Source organism: Diadema setosum, chromosome 3 (assembly GCF_964275005.1).
Source record: "Diadema setosum chromosome 3, eeDiaSeto1, whole genome shotgun sequence".
Lineage (NCBI taxonomy): Eukaryota > Metazoa > Echinodermata > Echinoidea > Diadematoida > Diadematidae > Diadema > Diadema setosum.
In genome coordinates this window covers 25,421,988-25,447,730 of record NC_092687.1, presented here as the reverse complement: position 1 = coordinate 25,447,730, position 25,743 = coordinate 25,421,988, and the positions used below count along the sequence as shown (strand labels likewise).

Genomic DNA, 25,743 nt, shown 5'->3' with positions numbered 1-25,743 from the left:
ACGGGTTACCCTTATAAAGCTGCAGAGCATCTGTTACAAGCAACTCGAGACTTGTAAATCTATCCTGTTATTTATTCATCTGTGCTGTTCATACAGCCTAAGTATGGAAATCACGTTCCTACTCTTTTCTTATCAGTGTCAGGTCTTGGGCTAATTCGATTGTTTTCAAGAACTAATAACATAACCCTTTTACAAAAGGTGCACGTGCATTTGCATGTGCATTAGGGGCTTTGAAGGGACAGGGATGTTTTGGACAAGCAATGATAACTATTTTTTTTCCATATATTTGTTTTAATTATGACCTTAAAAGAGAAGGAACATTTAAGAGCTGATTGTTTCTCCTTCTTGACCCTGGCAGAGGGGCTGGACCACGTGGACAACGGGTGTCGTGGACAAGAGGGTCGTAGCCATAGCGCCTATAGTCCTTGACCTTCTTAACATGGTTAAGGTACTATTTGACAGCGTGTCTGATAAAAGAAATTCTTATGAAAAAAAAAAAAGTTTTGATAGTATGTGTAGGGGAAACATGATTATCTATACGAACCCCCCCCCCAAAAAAAAAAAGAAAAGAAAAAGAAAATACCGTGTCCCATTAAAACGAAAACTATGAATATGACCTTTTTTTTTTTTCTTTGGAGAGTAAAAATTAACATCGTATTAGATGACTCCATGAAGGTAGAACGTCTTTTTTTTTATTATTTACTCGTTGAATAGGGTGACCAATTCTGTTATAAAATGCTCCCCACGGTTAACACTGACGTTGATGAACCGCTGTTTGCACAAGACTTTCATTTCGACATAATACAACTGTAAGCAAAGTACTGCTTGTACCATATCACGTAGATAGACAAATCGATGTTATTCCATGACCTAATGAGAAAGAAATCGGAAACATCCATAGAAATGGAAAGTATATAAATGAAAAGTATTTGAATGCAGCTGATATCTCATGCAATATTTTCATACTATTCTTCAGAACATGCATCACCATTATCGTTCACTCGGAGGCTGGACATTCGAGTTTAACGACTACTACGAGGAAAACATCACGATTTATATGGACGTGCCGCAGATCTTTGAAATGGCCAGCATAATAGATCCATACGGTATTGCAAAATATTAATTTTGCTTCCTATCATATACAAATGCTGCAAAATCTATCGGGAACTTTATCATGCATTAGGTCCATATTTAGAACTTTTACTTAAAAAAGTTCAATTAATTGTGGAATAAAGATTGATAAATTTCAAAACTGTTATTTAAAAGCTTGGTACTTAGTTGTATTCTGTTTTACATGTAGGCATCTAAAAAAGAATAATAATTCTATTTCTTCATTATTTGGCTGTACAACACAAAACAAACAAATATTCTCACACCCTCGAGATAGGTGTAATGGGGTAATGTGATTGATATGTAGTGGTTGTTGTTGCTGTTTGTTTTGTTTTTTGCGTTTTTTTTTTTTTTTTTGAAAGACCACTCTTCTACGAAACTCCGTCTTCTATTAAGTTCAGGATCAGGAAGTGACTGGAAAATCGTGATTGTATTCTGGTTTTACATCATTGCACACTACTTGCTACTTGGCCGTTCTTTTCAAAAAAAAAAAGAAAAGAAAAAACCACACACACATACAAAGAAAAAAACACAATCTAAATATTTTTCACCTTCATCTCCAATATCTTTTCACGAGGTGCTGCTGCTTGTTTAAAAGTTAAAAGTTATCATAGAATGTGTTCATACAATGAACCAAATTTTAGCATAATCATTTTTTTTTTCGTTAAATAGATGATATCATTAAGGACTGTTTTTTTTTTTTCTGTTACTTCGTTGTAATGATTATTATGTCCCTTGCACGGTGTAGGTTGTGATCAGCGAAATGTTGTTACCGATAGAATATGACGTTATTCTCTATTCTCTTTCGTTTGTCCACACCGCAGCTTACAGGGATCGTTTGACGATGCCAAAGCTTATCATAACGGCTGGGTCTGACGAGTTCTTTCTCCCAGATGACTCCTATTATTATTTCAATGACTTACCCGGTCCAAAGTATCTCAGGTGAGTATTCGAACTCTAGGATCCTTCATGCAGTTTGTTTACATGCAGTCAATGAAAGCTGTTGCATTTTTGTGGCTGTGCATCTCAAAAAACCATTGAGAAATTCCGCAGTTAGGAACGTTACATTTAAACAGATTTAGATATTTATTTTCACTACTAAATCACCATTTAATCATTTCAAGTCAAAATCATGTTACAAACACGTTAATCGTTCTCAGGTTTATGATATAGAAAAGAATGAATACAATCCAATAAATATTAGAATTGCTGTGGCAACTAAAAGGGCTCGTTAGTAACGTTACGAAAAAAGGACAGGACCAAAACAAACAAAAAAAAAAAAATCAGTATCTTGTGACAAAAAGTTTGCAAAAATTCAAGTTACTTTGAACAAAGTGTTTGCATTAATTTCAATAATTGCATCATGACAAATGTTCATGCATTTTTTTTTTTTTTTTTTGGTGCAGTTCAACTGATAATTTATTAGCTAGACCCCAAAAAGCATGGTTAGTAACGTTTCGGATAGCAACGTTACATTTGTCTTGAGTAATTTCGCAGGTCATTTCACCCTTTTGTAATTGACAAAATGTCACATGCATTTTGGAGTATTTAATTGTATTCATCTTTTACCCCTTAGCAAAACTTTGAGGAAAAATTTTCAAGGAAACCCACTGTAATTTCACATTTTTGTGAATGTCAATGTCCCCAGTCCCACATGTGCATCTTAAATGATGGTTTTAGATCTCGCAAAACCAATCAAAACGAGAAATAAAATCTACTGAATTTTAAAGACCTTAGTGATTGGTGAACATCCATGGTATTATTTGATACCTAAATTAAAGAGTAAGATAAAGAGGCACATTTCTTTCATCCATATGTCATGTCCACCCAACTGTGGATTTGCCCCATTACATATTACAAAACTCTTGTTCAATAGTGGATTAGGTCGTGGCAGTAAATATGTTGTATTTAAACATCAAAATTGTTGCTTTGTAAATTCACTGATTGAGCAATTTTCTCAGAAATGATAAAGCTCGAGACAATAAAACATCAAATTATTAATCAAACTGTTATCATACGTATGTCTTTGAATAGTTACAGATTAGTTTTCATTAAAAAAAAATGGTTAATACACATGCCATATGTTTCTCTAAACGTTATCGTCAACATTATTAAACTTCCTCCCTCTTTCACTGAACCATTGTATTTATAACCAAATAACCTTTTATCATCTTTATTCCGACGATACTAAACATGACGCCAAAACAAGCATCACGCCAAACGACGAGCATGAGTTACGATTTCACGACGTGGAGCTCACCAATCAACTTACGAGTTTTATTTTGAGTGTCGTTGAGGTATGATTTGTTGAATAGCAAGAGGAAAGCTGCAACATCTGAGTAATCAGTGCGTTTTTTTTTTTGTATTTATCTTTCAAAAAGAAAAGTGTTTTAGAAGTTAATTTTTCACTTCGTGGGCCCACCATTTTAAATGGCACATGATCTACCCAACTTCAACTTCACAAGATATCCCTTTTCTACAGATATCCGGCTTGTGAATGATATAAGCGAGCAATGTAACAGAGTGAATGATAGGGTCATCCGTTTAAAGTTAGGTGACAATGTTTGATAAAGCGAATTACATTTTATAAATGCATAAGTATAATCTAATGTGGTCATAATGATAAATTATGACAACATCATCGTATGTTGAGAATGAGAAGTACTGAATAAGGTGCTATGCATATGCAAATCCATTTGTTTAATTTTGTCACGTTAATTTGTTGTTTTTGTTATTGTCAATGTAGCCGACTGGCTGGATTCCACCGAATATCACTTGGAAAAGATATGAGGTACTGTAACCCATACATTTATATTGTTAATGACGCAAGTAATTCTAATGTTCAACGTAAACCAATAAGGACGTTGCTCAGTTATGTTTGTGCGCAGCTCCCCAACGCGGCCGCGCTGGGCGGCCTGTCCGCGTGCCGACTGTATGCGTTACGTACTACGCACAGTGACAGTTCAGATGTCCGAGCCGCATATTATGTTCATGGTCATAGTAGCACAGCACTGATCGACGGAATCGGGAAGTTCGCAAGTGAGCTGTTTCCATTTTCATTCCGTAGGTCTGTTTTGTGACAAAATAATATCTGTTCATCAACATGATTCAGTCGCCTACTAAGGTTCCTAGTCGGGAACTATTAACCTACTAGACTAGGTGTTTAAACAAAATAAACAAAAATAGGTACACATTTCAAGTTAGATCTAGAAATTGTCATTACTAATAAAAAAATAGTGTTTGTTACTTTTCGTTACAAAATGCAAGGTCACGAAGGTATCACGAAGGGCGCTTGCACATCACATGCGCACAAATTTCAAATCCATGAACGGATAAGATGTTTGTGTGCGCATGGCCGTAGTATTCAGTGTATGTAGCTCTCCCAAGGTCCTCTTGACCGAGTCACATTCAGTCATCGATTCGAACAGAAAGGGACTATTGGCAGAACCAAACGTTGCCCGAAGCCTGTTTTCAATACTTCAACTTAACTGGTAAGTTTTCAAATTGAAGAAATTTTTGGATTTTAAATTGATATTTACCCGCGATTCTAAATCTGTCATGATCCTGAATGCTACAATGCGAAGCCCCATTACGCTATGCGTATGGGGCTGCTGGTCGCAGTTAGCTATGCGTATGGGGCTGCACGCTGCGGGTCGCAGTTATTATGCAATAATGGTTTCGCACAATACGTGTACTACCTCACCGCCGTACGGCGGCGGCTCTGGTACGAAACCATTATTGCATGATTACTCAGGCATGAGAGCACTTTGGGGCGAGTAAGTCTCATAGTTTTAGTTATAATTTTATGAAAGGTACTTTAACCTGAAACAAAAACTAAGACAAGGAAATTCAGGGAAACTTTTGAGGTACCAAAATTGTATATTATCTTTAAATCTGTCATTGCACATTTTGTTGACTGTCATGGCCTTGATCCTGTATCGCTGTCATTTTGTACTATACGAGAGTATGTCATATTCTTCAAATTCCCGTAGTAGAAAAAGAAGCACAATAACATAATTATGTTTGTTTGTTGTTGTTTTTTTGTTTGCATATCTCTTCTTCGGATGGGTCAAAGTTACGGTATGGGAAGTTTGAAAAAAAAAAATGACATGGATTTCACCTAAACAGGGGAACGTACTTATAAAGGTATAGACGTGCAGAGGACGGAAGATATTTTACAATTACCAATTGTCATTTGTTGTCAGTCAAATGGTTTTATTGAAATGTTCTTACATGAAATTTTCATTATTATTAAATAGAAAATCAATAAAAATAAATAGAAAATTAAGTAGAAATCATTTTGCACACTCTTCACTTTAAAGTCTTATAACTTTTGAAAAGATGACGCTACTGCTTTGAAAGTTAGCATTAATCATGGGCAGAATGTGGTAATAGAAAATGCTCATTAACAGCTTAATTTGATAATCCCTTCATTGCTGTTACTCTGGTGGTTTACATTGTGTGTTTTGTCCCTTCCATCATACAGCTAGCACGGCTTGGCAAAGATGAAGCGCTTGAATAGACCCTGTACTCTTTTCTCAGTACACACTTTTCCAGAGTGTATTCTTTCTTACCAGTATTTAGATAGGTGAAGGTAGTTCATATGAATTGAGTTTTACATCAATTTAAAGCTTAGAGACTGCTCTTGAAGAATCAGCCCTTAACTGAAATCCATGTCTGTCGACTTTTTGTTGGTTTTGTGGTGGAGGGTCACGATTATTATACAGGGATTCGTTTAAATAAAACATAAGTTTTTAGCCACATCCGATCAAGGTTTATCATTGCAAGACTTTATGTGACACTGCATCACAGACCCTACAGAAAATCGACAGATATTTTAATTTATGTTTTTCTTTACTTGAGGGTAAATTCAACAAGAACAGACACTGAGCTTTAAAAGTAATGTACAACTCAATTCAAATCTAATCTAATTATTTGATAGACAGCAAACAAGTTTAAAATTAGAAAAGAAACTCTGGAGTACAGTGTCTATTCAAGCCCTAGCATCTTTATCACGCCTTGCTAGCTGAGCGATTAATACAAAAAAAAAAAAAAAAATGAAACCACCTGAGCAGCAACACTGAAGGGATTATCAAATAAAATTGAATTAAGCATGCCCTATGAGCACATTCTGCCCATGATTAATGCCAACTTTCAAAGCAGTAGCATTCTGCTTTCAAAAGTTAAGAGACTTGAAAGTGAAGAGTGTGCAAAGGATTTTCAAGAAATGAAAAGGGACCCCTCAAAGTCAACCTGGTCTCACTACTCTTCAAAGAAAGAGAGAGAGAGAGAGAGAGAGAGAGAGAGAGAGAGAGAAAAAAAAACACACACACCTTCCCGTATATTTTATGATCCAAACCTTAGGAATATTATAGAAGAAGAATAGTTTTCCCGGAACTCAGAACTGAATATTACCTCGGTTGACCGGTTTCACTATTTTAAAGTCTTTGTATTAAATCAAGAAGTGCAACTTTTTTGTTGTTTATTTTGTGTGTGCGTGTGTGTTTTGTAATGCACAGTGACATTAGCAAGTACACTGGGCTGAATAACACTAAATTAGCGATACAACATTGCCACAAAAGACAAAATGAACAGGTGTATCCACAAACACCAATCAAAATGATGGAATTATCGATTCTTAAAATGACACTCATCAGAAATTCATATTTTCCGTTTTCTCCCGTGATACACTATATACGCCGGAATATTTTTCTTTTATTACAAAAGAAGTTTTATGCGGAAATAATTGTTTAATAGGTGAACTATACGTTTCTTGTGCATTGTCAAAAATGGGAATTCACTTTTTTTTTTCCAATGGTGAGAATGACAAGTACATTGTATAAAAAATTCAATTAATACATATTATTTTTTATGAATATGTAACACGTGTAAATACATACGCATCTATTTCTATAATAATTATATTAATACTATTACTACTATTAACAATAACAATAACAATAATGTTAGTAATGATATTATAATCATACTCAAGAAGAATTGGCAATCAGAAGCCAAATACATTGTTTGTTTGTTTTTTGGTTTTTTTAAGTGTAAAAACTTAAAATATTTACATGTGAACATTCCAAATGCCTACCGATGGTTAGATATGCACCTATGTCCTACTTCATTTTTTATTGTCTGCGTCTTGATGATCTATTTTTCTTTCATTCACAGAACAGTACCCACGGTATCATAGAAATGAATTCAGACCCTTTACCTGCAAAGGTAGAAGTCTTCCGAACCCTAACTAACAGAGGACCTAGGTAAACAACAAAGGACCTAGTAAACTTTTATTTCACTTGACAAATTCTATATTCCCTGTCTATGTGTTATATCGACATAAATTGAATATAGAAAAATACAGCCCTATAGGTATGTTATTTATTCAAATCATACAGTGAATACAAAGTGTTTGAAACAATTGTCATTGTCCTTGGGACAAGTAGACGTCGTCTTGTCCTTTCCACTAAAGAAGATAGTTTGAATTTGACCAAACGAGACTATCAGAGAGAAAAGAGATTTGACGACAGCCCCGTAGAGCTTAAATGAGAGGGGAAAATCACTCGAAATAATAGTATAAAATGAGAAAAACAGTTAAAGGAGTGCTTTATTGAAAATATTCTAATGTTAAACTTCGGTCCTTATTTAAGGTACATTGTATATTTGGTTGGTATTATGTTTTCTTCTATAGGAATGTTTTACCGATGTTACGATGTTATGGTTCAAGATGTTGAACATTTCAATGGTCTTTAAAAAAATGAGAAGTATTCAGATTGAAAACGCTGTTACCAATAACCCAATGATCCCACACAACAATAATTACGGTAACAAAAATTCGATAGGAATTGAACAGACCGGCATGTCCGTTATCTTCTTTTCTTTTCTTTTCTTTTCTTTTCCTCCAGACGTGATTTTCGATGGGCTGCCGCCAAAGTACCTGGAACTACAGATCCCAAATTACAAGTCATTCTGTACAAAAGATTTCCTGTCAGAAATCCGGTAGGGTGCCATTAACATTGACATAGTTATATATTTATTTATTGACATTTGTTACATTGGCATATTTCGTTGTAGAAATTTATTACCGTGCAGTATGTGGACCTTAAGCTTTAGTGATTGTCTCTTCAATGCGAAAAAAAAATGTTTAACCTTGTGTTGAATTGCAGTAATGGTTATTTATTGTTTTATTTCTCTTTTGAAACAATTACTTTTCGTTTAAACATTGACTGTAATATCAGTGACATGTGTGTAATGCTGCAGTATAATAACCTAAAAAAAGTATATATATATATATATATATATATATATGTGACCGCGCATCACAAAACGAACAAAAATTCACACGCAGTGAATTTGTGTGAGGACTGAAAATAGGTGAAATAGGTCAACCTAGCCAACCTTGAGTTTTTCATATCTTCTGAAAGAGCAAGTCTTCTTGTACATAGTGTTAAAGTTTGGGATCATAAAACAAACAGGAAACTGTGTTTTTAGCAGTTTTTCTCAAAACACTTTATTGTAGAAAAGTGTGAATACATGTTTCTAGCAGAGTCCACTTTTATTTCTCACAATTCCTGTACACACTCTTCACTTTCAACTCTAATAACTTTTTGAAAAGATAATGCTACTGCTTTGAAAGTTGTCATTAAGCATGGACAGAATGTGTTAATAAAGCACGCCTAATTTAAGCTTAATCTGATAATCCCTTCATTGTTATCGCTGCGGTGTTTAACACTCTATTTTTGTCCCTTTCATGGCACAGCTAGCGTGGCTTGGAAAAGATTAAGCGCTTGAATAGACGCTTTACTTCAGAGCCTTTTTTCTCAGTTCACACTTTTCCAGAGTTTGTGCTTTCTTTCCAACATTTAGATAGGTTAGGAGAGTCCATTTGAGTTGAGTTATACATCATTTTAAAGCTTAGAGTCTGTCTTTTAGAATCTGCTCCTGACTAAAAATCCATGTCTAGAGACTTGTTGTTTGTTTTGTGGTGCAGGGTCACATATATGAGACTTGTGTTGATGACACGTGTAAGACATTATAACGTAAGACTTTCACCGCTGTGTCCACATTACAGAACTGGGATTCAAATATAGAACCCTATGTCATGGCATTGCAAATCTCCTCACAACTTTCCTCACATATCCATTCCGACTCCGGAAACATGACATAAATCCACACAAGTGTACATTACCGTGTGTTCGATCTTAATTGTTCGTGTGTTCGATCTTAATTGTTCGATCTCCGAGTATGCCATAATCTTGTTGAAGACAACAGGTCTGTGAGCCGCATGTCATTGTACAGTAAAGGCTATGACAGCAGGCACAGCATGAAACCTCTTCTGATGTCTACCTTTCCCCAACTCCTCGTGCTAGCCCTAACCAGTCCTATAGCCCCCGTTTGTATCTGATGAGCTGTATACATGCGTACACTCCTCTGATTACAGTAGCTATCTCACTCTGAACTAGGGGAAATGCATGCATGGCTAGCTACGCGCTCCTGTGCTGTATGCGCAACATGTAGCACACACCCTGTGTGTATAGTACACACGGCTACTAACAAATACATGTACTAGTGATTCCAGGCACACACATCGACAGGCCACTCACACACATATACAAAGAGGGAGAGAGAGAGAGAGAGAGAGAGTGGGAAAGAAAGATCGGAGGGTAAGAAAGGGAGAGTGAAGAGAATAAAAATCATCATAAAATACAAGATGGTGTCCAATACAGACATTTCCTTCTATCTCATAACCATTTTTTGTTCGTTTTTTGTTTTTACGATACGTTGCTGGAAAATGGATCAACCCTTTACAATAGCAAAGACAATCTGAGGCACCACAGAAAAACCTGATAGAGAGATATCTTCGTCGCGACGATGTCGCATTGTGCATGTTTGATGATTTGCATATGAACAGGCGTCACGTGCATATGAATAAGCAACCGTGCATATGAATACACGTACTTTCTATTCATACCTTTGTTTATTCGTCCCGACGATAAGCGACGATAGAGAAAGGATTCCCTTTCACTAATCGTCGCTCTTCGTCCCGACTTACTAGCTATTTTCAAAGTTCGGCTTCTATTGTGCCTTGCGTTTCTTTTGTTAAAAACGTCGCGTATCGTTCCCGACGAATCATTGTTCAACCGTCGGGAGACGTTCTGACTATATGGCTTCGTTTCAATGCCGTTTGTGTTCAAGTTTATGTTTTGTTCAGCTTTACCTGTCACAGCATAAAGCCCGTTATCCGTGTGATCTAAAACGTCGCATATCGTCCCGACGAATTACCATTACTGTACCACCGAAATTCCGTCTCTGTTCCATCGTCGAGCAACGTCCAAAACGCGTGGCTACAGCTAATCCGCTGGGTGATATGATTCGCAATGCCGAGTACGATAATGAATGGGAAGTTTTGTGTTTTCACGAGAAAAAAAAAAGTATTCTCGCTGCTATAGATAATTGTGAATAACAGGCTGACTTTCCGTCTTTTGTGCAAATGGTAGTTACGGCGATGTGAAAGGAGACTTGACCGCAGTCGATAGACATTGAATTTGTATTATCTTGTCTTTACGCGTAGGAAACACGGCGGAGAGATTTTGTCCGGTTTACAAACGAAAACTTGACCATCGTTGCAAAACTTATTTGATGGTCGCCGTTCGTTGTCAAACTCCGACAACTTCTGTCATATTTTTTGCTGTAGAATACATTGATTTTTTTTTTGTTATTTGACACAACATTGAATCAAATATTTGTATTTTAACAACGTGTTTACCTATTTATTCTGTTGCGGCATTTGCTTCAACTGGTCGTCGGCCTTCGCGTGGTTGTAATCATTGTTAACATTTATGTCGTCTTGTAAAATTTTAGAGCGGGCGGAGAGATTCTGTCCAGCGTTCAAACGGGAATTCGACTGCAGAACTTGTTTCAGCTGTCAATCCCTGCTGACTGTTCTCATTGTTTGTTATGCTAAAAAAGGGATATTGATTTCATGTTGTCAACATACCGAAAATGTCAGCTGCATTCGCCTTTTAACCTTACTGTAAAGGCGGATTTTTTTTTCACCCACTTTGCGCAACCAGAAACTAGCGCAAAAAGAAAATTATGCGAATGTTTTCACTTGCCATTATGTTTCAGGAGATGATGTCTTGGTTTCGGTAAAATACGAAACTCTCTTTCACGGCCAAGTGCGAAGAATTGGTCATTAAGATGGTTGATGGTAACTACGACGACTTGTAAGGAAACTTGACTGTTATCGAATTAATTGCTAAGCTTCAGGTGGAGAGATTTTGTCCGACTTCCAAACGGGAACTAGACTAACATTCTTATACTTATGTCAGCTGGTTGTCTTTCTTTGTTAAATTCCGTTGACTTCTGTCATTTTTGTAGCTGCATAGAATACATTGATTTCTGTGTTCTTTGACACATCATTGAATCAAATCTGTGTATTTCAATACCAGGTTTACCTTTTTACTTTGTTGCGGCATTAACTTCAACTGGTCGTCGGCCTTCGTCATGGTTGCAATATAATTGTTAAAATTTATGTCGTCCTGTAAAATTTTAGAGCGGGAGGAGCGATTCCGTCCAGTTTTCGAACGGGAATTCGACTGAAGAACTTGCTTCAGCTGTCCATCCCGCTTTTGTCGATCCCTGTTAACTGTTCTTATTGTTTGTTATTCTTAGAAAAAGAAACAAAACAAAGAAAAAATTGATTTCATGTTGTCAACATACCATAGAATGTCATCTGCGTTCGCCTTTTAACTTTACTGTAAAGGCGGATTTTTTTTTTTTCGCCCACTTTCCGCAACCAGAAACTAGCACCAAAGGAAAATTATGCAAATGTTTTCACTTGCCATTATGTTTCGGGAGATGATGTCTTCGGGAACACACACACACACATACAAAATAAACCACACACACACACACACACACGCACATACACACACACACACACACACACACACACACACACACACACACACGGAACTATTTTTTTCACGGCCGAGTGCGAAGAATTGGTCGCTATAAGCCCCTTTTACACTTTCACGGATTGCATCACCGATGACCACGGATCGTCAGTCCGGGATCATCCGTACTATTTCCGGCATGACCGTGTTGACTTCGTGAAGTCATCCGACATTATCCTTGATAATCCGGCATGTCCGCCGAAAAAAAAAAAAAAAAATTAGCTTGCTTAATTTTTCATCTCGGACATCACGGATGGAAATCAATACAAACTCTTCCTTGTCGGCACCGTCTACTCCGTGTTGCATCCGTATTCCTTCCTTGTAGGCACCGGCTACACCGTGTTGCCTCCGTGAAGACATCTGAACGTCCGTATTAGCATCGGCTCCATCCGGGATGAGAAATTCGTGTATATTTTGCCAATACAAGCTCAGAAAGTCAATGAAATTTGCTCACATCTTCACCCATCAGTACAGCCAATCGACTCCTCTAGTACGTTTATATCGCATGAGAATCCTCAAGTGACCCACACACATCTTCTTGCTGTTTTTTTTTTTTTTTTTTTTTGGGGGGGGGGTTGATTTGTCTTAGTTTGTTTTGCTTTGTTTATGTTGTTATGTTCCCGCAAAATGAGATTTTGCAACAAAGAGATATGCCTTCATGATGTCGACAAGCAGATGCGTATGTAATCTGCTGTAGATTTTCTGGTGTGCTTGTTACATATTACTTAGCTCTGGAAGCATGTCGCCCAAGATAAAGTATCAAAAGAAAAAGCAAATGTAATGTGTCAACTTTTTGGGGATATCCGCGTAAACACCGCGAAGGGACCCAATTGCATCCGTGCTCTTCCTTGATATCCGTGTACTCCGTATCGTTTCCGCTGTGGTCCGCGTTCATTCCTTGTCTGTCCGTGTAGGCACCGTACTTGTCCTTGTAGCTTCCGTACTTGTCCGTGTAGACAACCAGTTGGGACTGTATTCACACCGGCATTGAAAGGAAAATCGATATTTTGCACGCCGGAACACCACGGATGACGATCCGTGGTCATCCGTGAAGCAATCCGTGAAAGTGTAAAAAGGGGCTTGTGATGATATTAAAAGATGGTAGCTACGAGTTGTAAGGAAACTTGACTGTTAGTGATATAATATTGTTTGGCATCAGGTGGTGAGATTTTGTCCGACTTCCAAACAGGAACTAGACTAACATTCTAATACTTATTTCAGCTGGCCGTCGTTCTTTGTCAAACTCCGTTAACTTCTGTCATTTTTGTTGCTGTAGAATACATTGATATTTGTGTTCTTTGACACACCATTGAATCAAATCTTTGTATTTTAACACCGGGTTTGCCTTTTTATTCTGTTGCGGCATTTACTTCAACTGGTCGTCGGCCTTCGTGATGGTTGTACTATAATTGCTAAAATCTATGTCGTCCTGTAATACTTAAGAGCTGGAGGAGAGATTCTGTCCAGCTTTCAAACGGGAATTCGACTGCAGAACTTGTTTCAGCTGTCCTTTTCCGGCTGAGTGCGAAGAAATGGTCGCCAAGAAGGTTGATGGTAGCTACGACGAGTTGTAAAGAAACATGACTGTTATTGATATAACAATATATTGTTAAGCTTCAGGTGGAGAGATTACTCCGATTTCCAATGGTTTGTTTCATTTAACATATTAAAGATATTTTCTTTCAGTTACATGCATTCTTTCAAACGTTGGGGTAAATCTACAATTATGAATGAGTATCTCATGCTTTGAATTGCACCATGTGCCCATTTCTATGCAAGAGCCAAATTTTCCTTTTCTTGAACTTGTTGGACACCTCAGTGTCTATATAGAATAGTTATTTCAGGCTAGAGAGGCGCATCAATTTTGAACTTTGTGTTTGAAAGGCTATTGTCATCTTAAAGACGACTTATAATGTCGCTCAAATCGACTGAATGGAGCAAGCCCTCTTACGATGCATGCTCGGATCTACAAAGATTTTATGGTCTAGTGCTCCGACATACCCAACAAAGAGACGGGACGAAAAGCATCGGTGTCTGTTTTCTCTGTTCTGTCCTCACCCTTTCCTCTATTCTTCTATCATCCCTCCTCTTCCATGATATCCCCGCCTATCATATAGGCTAACACTAGAGGCGCCTGCCCCCGGGAAAGGCCGAGACTTCACCGGCGTCGGCGGGCGGGTCCTCTACCTGCTTGCCGACGGGAACGGCGTAACCCTGCATGTCGGTGCAGGAGTATAGGCAGGCGATATCTTTTCTTTCTCTTTTCTTTCTCTGTAAATATCTCGTTTGTAAATATCGATATATATATATACATATATATATATATATATATATATATATATATATATGAGATATGAGAAAGGAAGGAGAAAATCGGTGCGTAGCTTTGACATTATTATTCCTCTTACTGTTCCTCCTTTTCGGAGGAACCATATATATATATATATATATATATATATATATATATATATATATATATATATGGTTATTATTATTATTATCATTATTATTATTATTATTATTATTATTATTAGATTTTGTAAATAATTAGAAGTATAGTGTAGGTTTTTATAATTGAATTTAAGTGTATATTTAAATTGAATGTATTTTTTGGAGTAAATTGCCCACCCGGCACACCCGGCACACCCGGCAGAGAGCTCCACAAATCTAAAAGAACAACATCAGCATCGGTGGTACACGGGATGTGGTTGCTTAGGCGACGCTTTCTATTGTCGGGATGGGGATGATGATGTAGGCGACGCTTTCTATTGTCCGGATGGGGATGAAGAAGGTTCTTTTATAACGTGAAACGTTCAGCGTAGCAAACGTAATCTCCTGAAAGTAGATAGCGGGAGTCCATTCAAAAAGAAACTGCCGCGTACTGTTGACGTGCTTGTACATTATACGAAAAAGCTATTCTTGCTTGTTGTGATGACTACACGCTGGCACAGCGGTATTCACACTGTTGCTGATCACTTGATGATCTGACAATTAACCTACATGTTGCATAATATTTTAAATGGGCCATTGGAAGTTTGACGGAAATTTGTATACATTGCTAACCATTCTCCTTTCGTCCGTGTATATGAATTCGTCAACATAGAATGAAATTGAAGATTTGGCGCCTAATATATTTGAACCGAATTTTGGAATATGCTTCAGGTTCTCTTCCTGCAGATGTTAATCCCACAATGTCGATCAAATTAATTATAAGACAGTTAATCTTTCTGAAGCGGTGGACACACAAAATTGTCATGTCAGTGATCATCCTAAGAATGATGTGTAAAGAAGACGAAGTTTAACCTTGCCTTTGGTTTTGTATTGTTTTACCGCTTAAGTTGCAACATGCGAACACAAGGGTTTACTGTAAAACGAGGAATAATTGCGTGCATGATAATTTTGCAAATTTCCCGAGAACCAAGAGATTAGCATGCAAGTGTAAGTTCTTGCCTACACTACATGCATTGAATGCCAGCGACAATAAGCATAATTATTATTTATGCCACGGTTACTTTAATGATATTAAGAATCGCAAATCTTCAGTATTGCAGGGATGAACCATAAAAATCAGTCATAATCATGACTGTTTTATGCCAAATAACAATTTTTTTTCTTTTTTTGGGGGGTGTTTTTTGGTTTTCCTCCTCTTTTTTGGGGGGGGGGGCGAGGGCGCCGTGGCACGGTGGATATTTAAGCTTCACGACTCCCAGTCGAAGGACCCGAGTTCAATTCCCTCCCCGCAGCGATTACGTTCTATTCCGTCCTATAGTAACTCTATATACGATAATAATGTCAGGCGGGCCCTCTGATAGCTAGAACACTGATAGCATTGAAGAGGCTACTCTAAATAGAGAAGACTTTTTTGCAATTATCATCATTGTTATCGTTATTGTTATTATTATTATTATTGCGGGGTTGTTGTTGTTGTTGTTGTTGTTTTTTTTTTGGGGGGGGGGAGGGTACTATTGCTACAATATCATTAGTCTTGCATGAATGCGGTTAGGATATGTTCTACCTCCTATCTCTTTGTAACATTCATCTATATCATCTTCACAACAAATTTCAAGACATCATTATGTTTGTGTCATGTAAAAGTGGATATTTTCGCGCGACTAATTTTTCGCGTTTGGCCGGGCAAGAAGAGATTCGCGTGTTTTTAATTCCGCGGAATAAAGACATCACGCACAGGAACATACAGCAAGCAAAAAATATTCACGTGCTTTTATTTTCACGCTAGTTTCTGGTTGCGCGAAATTCGCGAAAATTTCAACACCACGAAAATTTCCACTTTTACAGGTAGTAACTAGTTAGTAGGGATATTCATTTCACTTTGAAATACTGCGATAGTAATTGACATAATCAGACAGTGATTTTTTTTTTTTTTTTTAGTATAACAGGAAGGGCTCATCGTGAATCCAAAACCCAAAGAGAAGTGCGATTTGAAATGGCTGAGATATAGGTGCCCGCCTTTTACAAGGATCGCTATGTTTCACTTTGTTTCTGGATATCTCTACCATTTCAGAACCGATCTTCACCAAATGAAATTTGATTTCCTGTCAAAATTGTATGCTCTTTAATATTTCTTTCTTTTCAAAGTACGTTGTATCTGTAAAAAGGCTAATAGCTGAATCCTCATCTCAACAAATTATAATATTTCATGCTTAACGTCTCGAAAAAAAAATGCGGACAATTTATCAGCATGTAGCACATTGATTTGATGAAACTGCAATACTGAGGCTGTACTTTTTTACATGTTTAGATTAGTTTCGTTTTGATAGCAGCGGAATAGTGTGCAATGAAAGCCGACTTATGGATGTTATCATAATAAGTTATCGAGTCTTATACGATACACTGTTACCTGTAATCTTTAATTATAACTTTGCGATTTTCGTCTTTTACGTTAACTTTCAGTATATACCTGGTATATTATGTATTAAAATGGACATGCGCCATTTTAGATATTGAATAGAGTTATTCTTGACTTTAGATATCAAATAGAGTTATTCTTGACAACGGTTTGTTACATTAAACATATTAAAAGTGCTTTTTTTCAGTACCATGCATTCTATCAAATGTCTAGTAAGTTTACAACTAAGAATTAGTATGCTTAGAATTGCACCATTGGCCCATTTTTATGCAAGAGCCAAATTTCCCTCTTTTTTGTACGCGGTGGACACCTCAGTGTCTATATAGAATATGAGAATGATAGTTATTTCAGGCTAGAGGGGCGCATCAATTTTGAACTTTGTGTTTGAAAGGCTATTGTCATCTTAAAGACGACTAATGATGTCGCTCAAATCGACTGGAGCAAGCCCTCTTATGATTCATGCTCGGATCTATAAAGACTTTATGGTGTAGACATTCCCACTAGTATATACGCGAAAGAGACGGGACGAAAAGCATCGGTGGTACACAGGATGTGGTTGCTTAGGCGACGCTTTCTATTGTCGGGATGGGGATGAAGAAGGTTCTTTTATTATGTGAAACGTTAAGCGCGTGGTCATCTTAATCTCCTGAAAGTAGCTAGTACAATATAGGAGTCCATTCAAAAAGAAACTGCCGCGTACCATTGAATTGTATATCAGAGAGGCTTACAACCTGTTTCTTTTCTCGGACGAAACGCTAAAGCAGTCCTGCTTAGCGACGGCGTTCACGCTCCATCTCACGCACTACCATGAGAAGGAATAGCGATACCACGCATGATACATGAAAACATGTTTAAAAGGCGAGAAAACTAATGAAGTTTAAAGTTGACTTCTCCTTCCTCTTTCAATGAAAACAGAATAATTGAATAGATCTATTGAAGCGGATTGTCACTGCTGCGAACGATCGCCATAGCATCGTTAGTCTTGCGAGCAAATCGAAATCCTAATACTTTTATTTTTGCCTGATAATATGAGTAGTAACCCTTTAAAGGACTCGTAAATTCGACGTTTCAAACAGTATAGTAAAACAATGAAATGTATTTCAAAAACATTTGGATGCGTTGGGTGTTAGCATTTAAAGGGGCATTCCGGACGATTTTCATAATTTCACATCAAGTAGTACATAAATCAACAGCTTCATGTATAGATGTGTAGAATTTATTGTGGTTCTTGAGCAGAGAAACAGTACTTTCAAAAACCTTAAACAAATTACACTGAACAAAGATGATGACAAAGGAGCCTCACATATCTCAGAAATGTAGCAGTGTCATTCCATTACAATACCGCATGCTTGCAAGCTCACCTGTGTATAATCTATGCATGCCTTCTTCTTTTGTTCTGCTTCCTTGAGCCACATCTCATGCATTCTTATGGTGAGGCTGCCATGTCATCATCCTTGTTCATTGCAATTTGTCAGAAATTTCGAAAACATTCTTATTTTTCATCCCAATCATTATAAATCCTGAAACTCTGTACCCAGTATAACTAATTTATATATGTTCAAATGTAAAAATTTGAAAATCATCCGGAGGTCTCCTTTAATAGCATCCATCTGCATTTTATTTTCCGTCCGTATTGATGCACACAGAAACGCAAGCAAACATTATCATGATTATACTGTGAATACGCTGTAAAGCATCGTATCATTATTAAAAGTGTATTCATTCTTCTTTTATTTTCAGCCTGCTTGAAGTAGTAGTCAAACCATGTAATCAGTTAGGCAGCCTATATATAAAAATAGTCGTTATTCAATATTCGTTTGATTTGTTACTGTGTGGTTACGATTACGAACGTTGGTTATGAGTCCGAAACACTCGTTCATATTGAACTACATGTATAAAGCTCAAAGCTGTTTCGATAGTTCCATAGCTCCGTACGAGTTCAAAACGCAATCGAAATCATCAGAATGCTATCATAGGCGGAAATTATAGCTGTGGAAAACTTGTATTAAATATAGGTCAATAAAGATTGCCATATCCAATCTCCGTAAAAAGGTTTTGATTCATGCCATCCTCTGAGCATTTTGAGATATTTTGCTTGTGTTTTGATTATGTTACGATTTAGGTTTGAACTGTGAAAATTGAAAGGTGTGGTTACCTCAACGATGTCGCAGTTCCATTAACCATGATGGGTAAAGGGAATTCATGACTTTATAAGACTAATCCTTGCTAAATTGAAGATCAATTCTTTAAACCATCACTTATGTCTTGTAAATAGATACGTCTGTAATCATAACCAAAATGCCTTAGGAGACAAAAATCATCAAACGTTTATAAGCGTCATCCGACAAATTTACAATTGACAATGCGAATGTATGATTGCCCCATTTGCATGTAGCTGTAAGCTATCTTTACGTTGAAGTTAACTTCCCTCCTTGAGAAAAAGAAAAAAAAAGTCGGGTTTTCGCTAGAGGTACTTATTAGGAAACGGTATAAAAACAATTATCAAGAGATAATCTATACAAACATGAAACAAACGCATATTCTGTTCGTTATATGCATGGATCTGTTTATTTGTTTGTTTGGTCATTATTTTAATGGCATTGATCTTGTTTGTTTTTTTTTTTAATGGCATCGGTCTTGGTCGGGGGAAAGATAACAAAAACAAAAATGTATCACTCTGTTATCAGATCAGGATGATTGCGAGAAGGGTGTACATGTATTCCCGCCTTTTTTTTATACAGGCAAACAATAAAAGCTTTGTATGCTATTATAAAAGCCTGGAGGCAAAAGGCAGTTTCAACGTTCAACTTATAGTAACTATAGTTTATCCAGGGCTCGACACTAACGGTGGCCCGGTGGCCCGGGGCCATCAAAAACGCACATCGGGCCACCAAAATTTCAGAAATGAAGACTTTGGTGGCCTGATCGGGCCACCAAAAAAGGACGGATGTTTACCTTTGGGCCACCAAAAATAAAAGTTAGTGTGGAGCCCTGGTTTATAAGACATAAAGTAAGTTAGCGTCTCACTGACTGTGGTTCTTTTGTTTTGGCAAAACATGAACACAAAGGGGGTCTTAATTTTTTTTTTTTTTGTACATTGTACTTGTAGCAGACATTTATGCAGATTCTCCAACAGCATCGCTCCATTACGTCACTTCCTGCTATCAATGGCGAAGAAAGGATGATGGCTGCTTGATTATCCATTCCTTGAGATTGCAGGAAGCTCACCTTTCTTGTGTGTGTGTTTCGTTCTGTGTGGTTCTGTGGTACTCAGTTACAAGGCGTGAAGGTCCGAGTCTTTTCATTCTGATTACACATTTCAATACAGGCAACTGATTCGAGTTTCGCAAAGCTGTTGAGGCAAATTCTTTGCACACTTGACCTCTGAACTGTCAGGTACACGTTCTACACGAAAAACATTCTTATTTAACAAACACATTTTGTGTAGCGACAAAGCTTTCTGTCATTTTCTCAAATAGGCCCTACTTCTAAAAGTGCTCAGATGAAGAGATTTCACAAAGAGAACACGAGTTAAAAATGGGCATCAGTTATTGTTCCGATTTCCCTCCCTGCCGGCAATAACTTATTCAATAAGTCTTTGGACTGGGAAAAGTACACATATATTCATTTGGCGAATTAGCGAATGAATTATTACACGAATTGTCTTTGCGAAAAGGAAATTAACCTTGTATATCTCCAAAGATAAACATTGAACAGCCTGTCACATAGTAGGGAACAGCTGATTATTATCATTATTTGAATGAATTATCTATTGATGAAGCCAATAACCTTTGTAAATGTACACACGGAGAGCTGTCGTAAGTTCCTTTTGTGTTTTAGCTGTTATAAAATATCTCACATTACATATATATATATATATATATATATATATATATATATATACACATATCGTACTTTGTGTCTACACTTTTCAAACGCCGTTGTGCGTCATGCCAATCACCACGTAATGTGGTGCGTGTATATCGCCGATCAGAGTCTTGCTCAGCTCATCAGTATTGCGCAATTCTAAAGCCCTCGCCGCCGCACGCTCTATGCCTTTTGTCTTCAATGGGGTCAAGAGCAATGCTCATTAGCATCTTATGCTCTACAACGGAAGCGGAGTCTCGATCGGGCCAGCCTTTTGTCAAGGCCCTCTCGCTGTATGGTGAAGAAAGCCCAAATGTAGCTGAGTGGGGTTGCGCGCTGGCGCGGTGGGCTGGGCTCGCTTCGCTCGCTTCGCTCGCCCATTACAGCGAGAGGGCCTTGACAAAAGGCTACGATCGGACAAGAACAATAGGTGCAAAGCGCACCGTAAAGTCGATGGTTGGAAAAAAAAATTGTAACGGAAAAAAAAAAAATGTCTCAAAGCAACCGTGATTTGGGACACTTTTACTAATTTTTCACACTGAAATTTTCTGAACAGATAAATAAAACACCAAGGAATCATTATCCGTCATAAAATAACTTCCCTATTTGACCCGAGTAGTGCATCCCCTTCATCTCTGGCTCATTACAGGAAAACTCCACGTGCGACATAGTACTCATTGTGAGAGAGCGCCACACCGAATAGACGTCACCTAATAGGTTGCAGCGTGAAAAGCTTAAACTTCTTTAGACGAGCATGGGATCATTTTCTTTCTTTCTTTCTTTCTTTCTTTCTTTCTTTCTTTCTTTCTTTCTTTCTGTCTGTCTTTCTTCCTTCCTTTCTTTCTTTCTTTCTTTCTCTATTTCTTTCTGTCTGTCTTTCTTCCTTCCTTTCTTTCTTTCTTTCTTTCTCTACGTAAAATAAAGAGAATATGTGCGGAATCAAACACAAAATCCTTACGTTTTGTTTTCCCGTTACCCGACTATTGCAATAATGTCGAAAGATAACTTTACAACGAGAAATGACAGTGTTTGAGACAGAAAAAACAACAACAAAAACGGGAAGTAAAGATTTGTTGGATTTTACTTTCATCACTGGGTAATACTGTTCCGTAGAATCTTTGGTTAGAGGGATTTAGCATTGCGTGCTGGCCAACGCGGCTCTAGCTGAAAGTCAGGGGATCGCGGTGATCGAACAGCAATTACTCGTTTACCTTCCTGTATATCAAAACATCCTTTGAACTAGTGCGTATTGAAAGTAACGTGTAAAGGATGGAGAAAAGGACAGTTTGTTTTGAACAAAACAAGCACAAGTGTGATGATGGCACAATACCAATATACACACTGTCTCGAATAAAGAGAATCAGGTGCTAGTGTAGGGCCTATTTTCATACCCATGGGGACTTATCAAATTAAACAAGTACCAACTTGCACCAAAATGACGAGAACGCTAAATATAGAATTTCCGATCACCTTCGTAAATTTGAACCGAACCCGTTATCGCAAATTACGGCAAATTGCATGACATCGATCAAAACAACTCGTGACTATATCTGTTCGATCTGAAATTGAAACTAGCCTCCTACACTCTTAAAAAGAAAAGGGTAAATCAACATTTAAAAGGGCTGAGGAGTGACAACGTTTTTAAGGTAATGTTGCATTCACCCTATCTATCCAGCTGAATCCAACGTTAGATGTGCTAGATACAGCTAGAAAAAGGGTGAATACAACATTTTGAAAACGCTGTCGCTCCTCGCCCCTTTTAAAACGCTGTTTTACCCTTTTCTTTTTAAGAGTGTAATGCTACGTGTTTTGGTTGAGCAACCGCCTCGACAGACCAACGGACATTATGCGCAATATGTAATCATACAGCCAACTTCACTTTCAGATTGTGTACGTGGCGGTTGTCGCAAAGCGAATAACTTTGGAGCTGTATTTCTTTATTTATTTATCTATCTTTTTATGGCATTCAGTTACATATATATACCTTCCATTCAATCCTAGATTGGAACTACTTTCTCGATGTTTTCCTCTCTATCTGTCTTTCGGTATATGCAATGCTGAATTTCGTGTAGGATATTTTCTGCTATTACTTTTCGAACAAGAATCCGCCTTGGGGCTGGGTTCCACTACCGATCAAATCTGCATGTTATGATCTATAGTCCGACAGAGTGTTAAAAATATCGTGTATAGGAGGAAGCCAAAACCAATGTCGATCAAGGTAGATCGATCACATCCAGATCGATTCCGATCGCGTCCTTGTCGAGAGAGATTTGATTGGCAGTGGGAATCCATCGTTTCCATACTTGACTTCATGTATAGTTGCTATTACAGGGCCTACAGTTCGGGACATAGAGTCAAACTTTCGTTTTATAGGCCTATGCTGATGGTATTACGCGTGCATTGATACATAATAAAAGCATTTCCTTCCTTTGTACGTTAGCGTGGGGACGATTAGTGAAGTTCACCACGACAATAATGAAAGGCTTGACCGTCAAAAGAAAGATAACCCTTTCCCAGGAACAATGAAAGCAGTGTCCAGCTGTCTTGAAAGACACCATCCTGGCGGAACAATACAAGAAGAATCGAATAAGACACGCTGATTCAACAACACACACAACGAGACTCGTTTTAGACACAGCTCGCAGAGGGTGCGCTCGCTTGTGAGTTGGGGTATCCCTCTTGCCAACTAGCTAAGAAATCATGTAAGCCATTTTAATAGTGTAAAATTTGTATGAATTTTACATACTAATTTTGGTGCAAACACCACACATCACGAACAGCTTCTTAGTGTAACTGATTAGGCCAATGATAACACAAGCAGTTGTATGGGCATAGTATTCGCGCTGTTACGTCACTGATAGGCAATCACGGGACGGATACACTGATTTGGTCTATCAACAAACATCAATTAGAAAAGCTATCTTTTTCGATTCTCTGATTAGATAGAATGATGTGGAATCGGGTTCTTTAGTGTGATCACTGTATAACAAAGGTAAGATTATATGCCTAACTAAGATTTGACTCATTTCAAAAGAGCGCGTACCCTTATGTGATCCCCAAAATTCATAAAGAAAGGGAGAATGGAGTAGGGGATATAATAGGCTTTACCAAACATGCCAAATGGAGCAGCATCGCGCTGTCGACGATGCTTTTAACACATGTCCGAAATCATTAATTTTCCTTCAAAATATATGCAGCTGAGAGTGATCAATTTCACTAACATAAAAGTCTTAATCTCATTTCGTTCTGTCCCTTCTTTTTCATTAATAGAAACTATAATGATGAACGAGGATTCAAATCCTTAGGTTGTGGCATTTCTATTGCGTTTGACGGTTAAATTGCGGTATTGTGAAGGTTTCCAATTGACAGGACACATAATTCGCTGTAATTTAGATCAGCTGTAGAACGCGGGCATCCAATATTGATCATTATTTTAAGAAATATTTGTGAAAGATCGTGAAGATATCTTACGATACTCAAATTTACATAATCATACTACCAAATACCCAACGTCGAAGAGCTCTGCAAACTTCATAGTTGTATTGATGATATTAAGCGATGGTCTCGCGATAATCATTTGAAATTGAATTCTGATAAATCAGAATTGTCAGGCGGGCTAGTTTTCTCACAAAAATTCATCTCCCAGTCCGTCAGAGATCTAGGAGTTATGGTAGATAAGCATCTGAACTTTAAAAAAACAACAACAAACGAACAAATGAAATAACACACACATTAAGAACTCATGTCGTTCTGCTGCTTCAGGGGTATTTGTAAAAATACATTATTAATATCCGTAAGTTATCGGAGCAGTCTTCCACCGAACGTCTAATTCACGCATTTGTTACTTCTCATCTTGACTACTGCAATTTCCTTCTTGTTGGTCTCCCTGCTTCGAGTATTGCACCAAATTCAAAATTCAAAATACAGCTGCAAGGCTTGTAACCCTGACCAAAACATCTGACCAAATTACTCCAGTTATCCAATCCCTCCACTGGCTCCCCATACATCAACGTATCACCTTTAAAATCATCCTTATTGTTTACAAGATAAATATTATGGATTAATCTTACCTCCCTTCCGCTCCTCCACTTCAGCCTGTTCTCTCTCTTCTCTCCAATTATCACGTGGTCCCGCACATACCCGCTATGGTGATATAGGACCTTTTCTGTATTTCCCCACCCCTTTGGAATAAACTCCCTCTCTATATTCGTATAGCTGAAAGTGTTGATATGTTCAAATCATTGTTGAAAACTTGTCTGCTTACTCAATCCTAATCTTGTTGTTGTTGTTGTTATGTACATAATGCTGTATCTTAATTATACCTCAATATTTTTAATGTATATATCGGGCATCCTTTCTCTTTATAAGATTATTGGTGCTGTTCGTTATTCCCAGGTTCGCTATTCCGAAGGGTCATTAATCTGAAACGCACAAATTTCCTATACCGAGGTTCGTTAATCCGAAAATGAAAAAGGGTTCGTTAATCCGAACATTGCGTTATTCCGACGGTTCATTATTCCGGAGATTCGTTAGATTGAAAATGAAATTCGGAATAACGAAGCTTCGGAAAAACGAATCTTCGGACTAAAGAGTCTTGTGAATAACAAACCTTCGGAATAATGAGCTGTTACCAAGATTATTGGGCATTTGCAGGTTGATGTGCGATGCGTTGTAATGTGCTGGATTGTAAGCAAAAGTAAATATGTTATTTTTTCTTAATTGATCAACTTCTTGTACATTAAGTGTAGAGAGTTATATACGCCTACGCATGATCATCTTGATCTCAGTGGCCTCAAAATATAATTTAGAAGACATCCCAGTGCAGCTGTAACAAATCTGTTAATCCAAAAATTACACGAAGGTTCGTCATTCAAAAAGGCGAATTATCTATCTATGCCGAAAAATAAACGTATGGCTCATCCTGCATGATTTAGAAAA

At 37.5% G+C, this 25,743-nt stretch overlaps 1 protein-coding gene across 1 annotated transcript in view; it reads left to right on the top strand.

Moving 5' to 3' along the window:
- The window catches only part of LOC140246716 (autocrine proliferation repressor protein A-like), a 61,936-nt gene that overhangs the window by 13,228 nt on the left and 22,965 nt on the right, over positions 1-25,743 (top strand). The window contains exons 7-13 of the mRNA XM_072326056.1: positions 359-448; positions 977-1,106; positions 1,935-2,052; positions 3,320-3,407; positions 3,857-3,901; positions 7,288-7,376; positions 8,019-8,112. Of these exons, the coding sequence (XP_072182157.1) occupies positions 359-448; positions 977-1,106; positions 1,935-2,052; positions 3,320-3,407; positions 3,857-3,901; positions 7,288-7,376; positions 8,019-8,112 (654 nt within the window). The remainder of the gene's footprint in view (positions 1-358; positions 449-976; positions 1,107-1,934; positions 2,053-3,319; positions 3,408-3,856; positions 3,902-7,287; positions 7,377-8,018; positions 8,113-25,743) is intronic.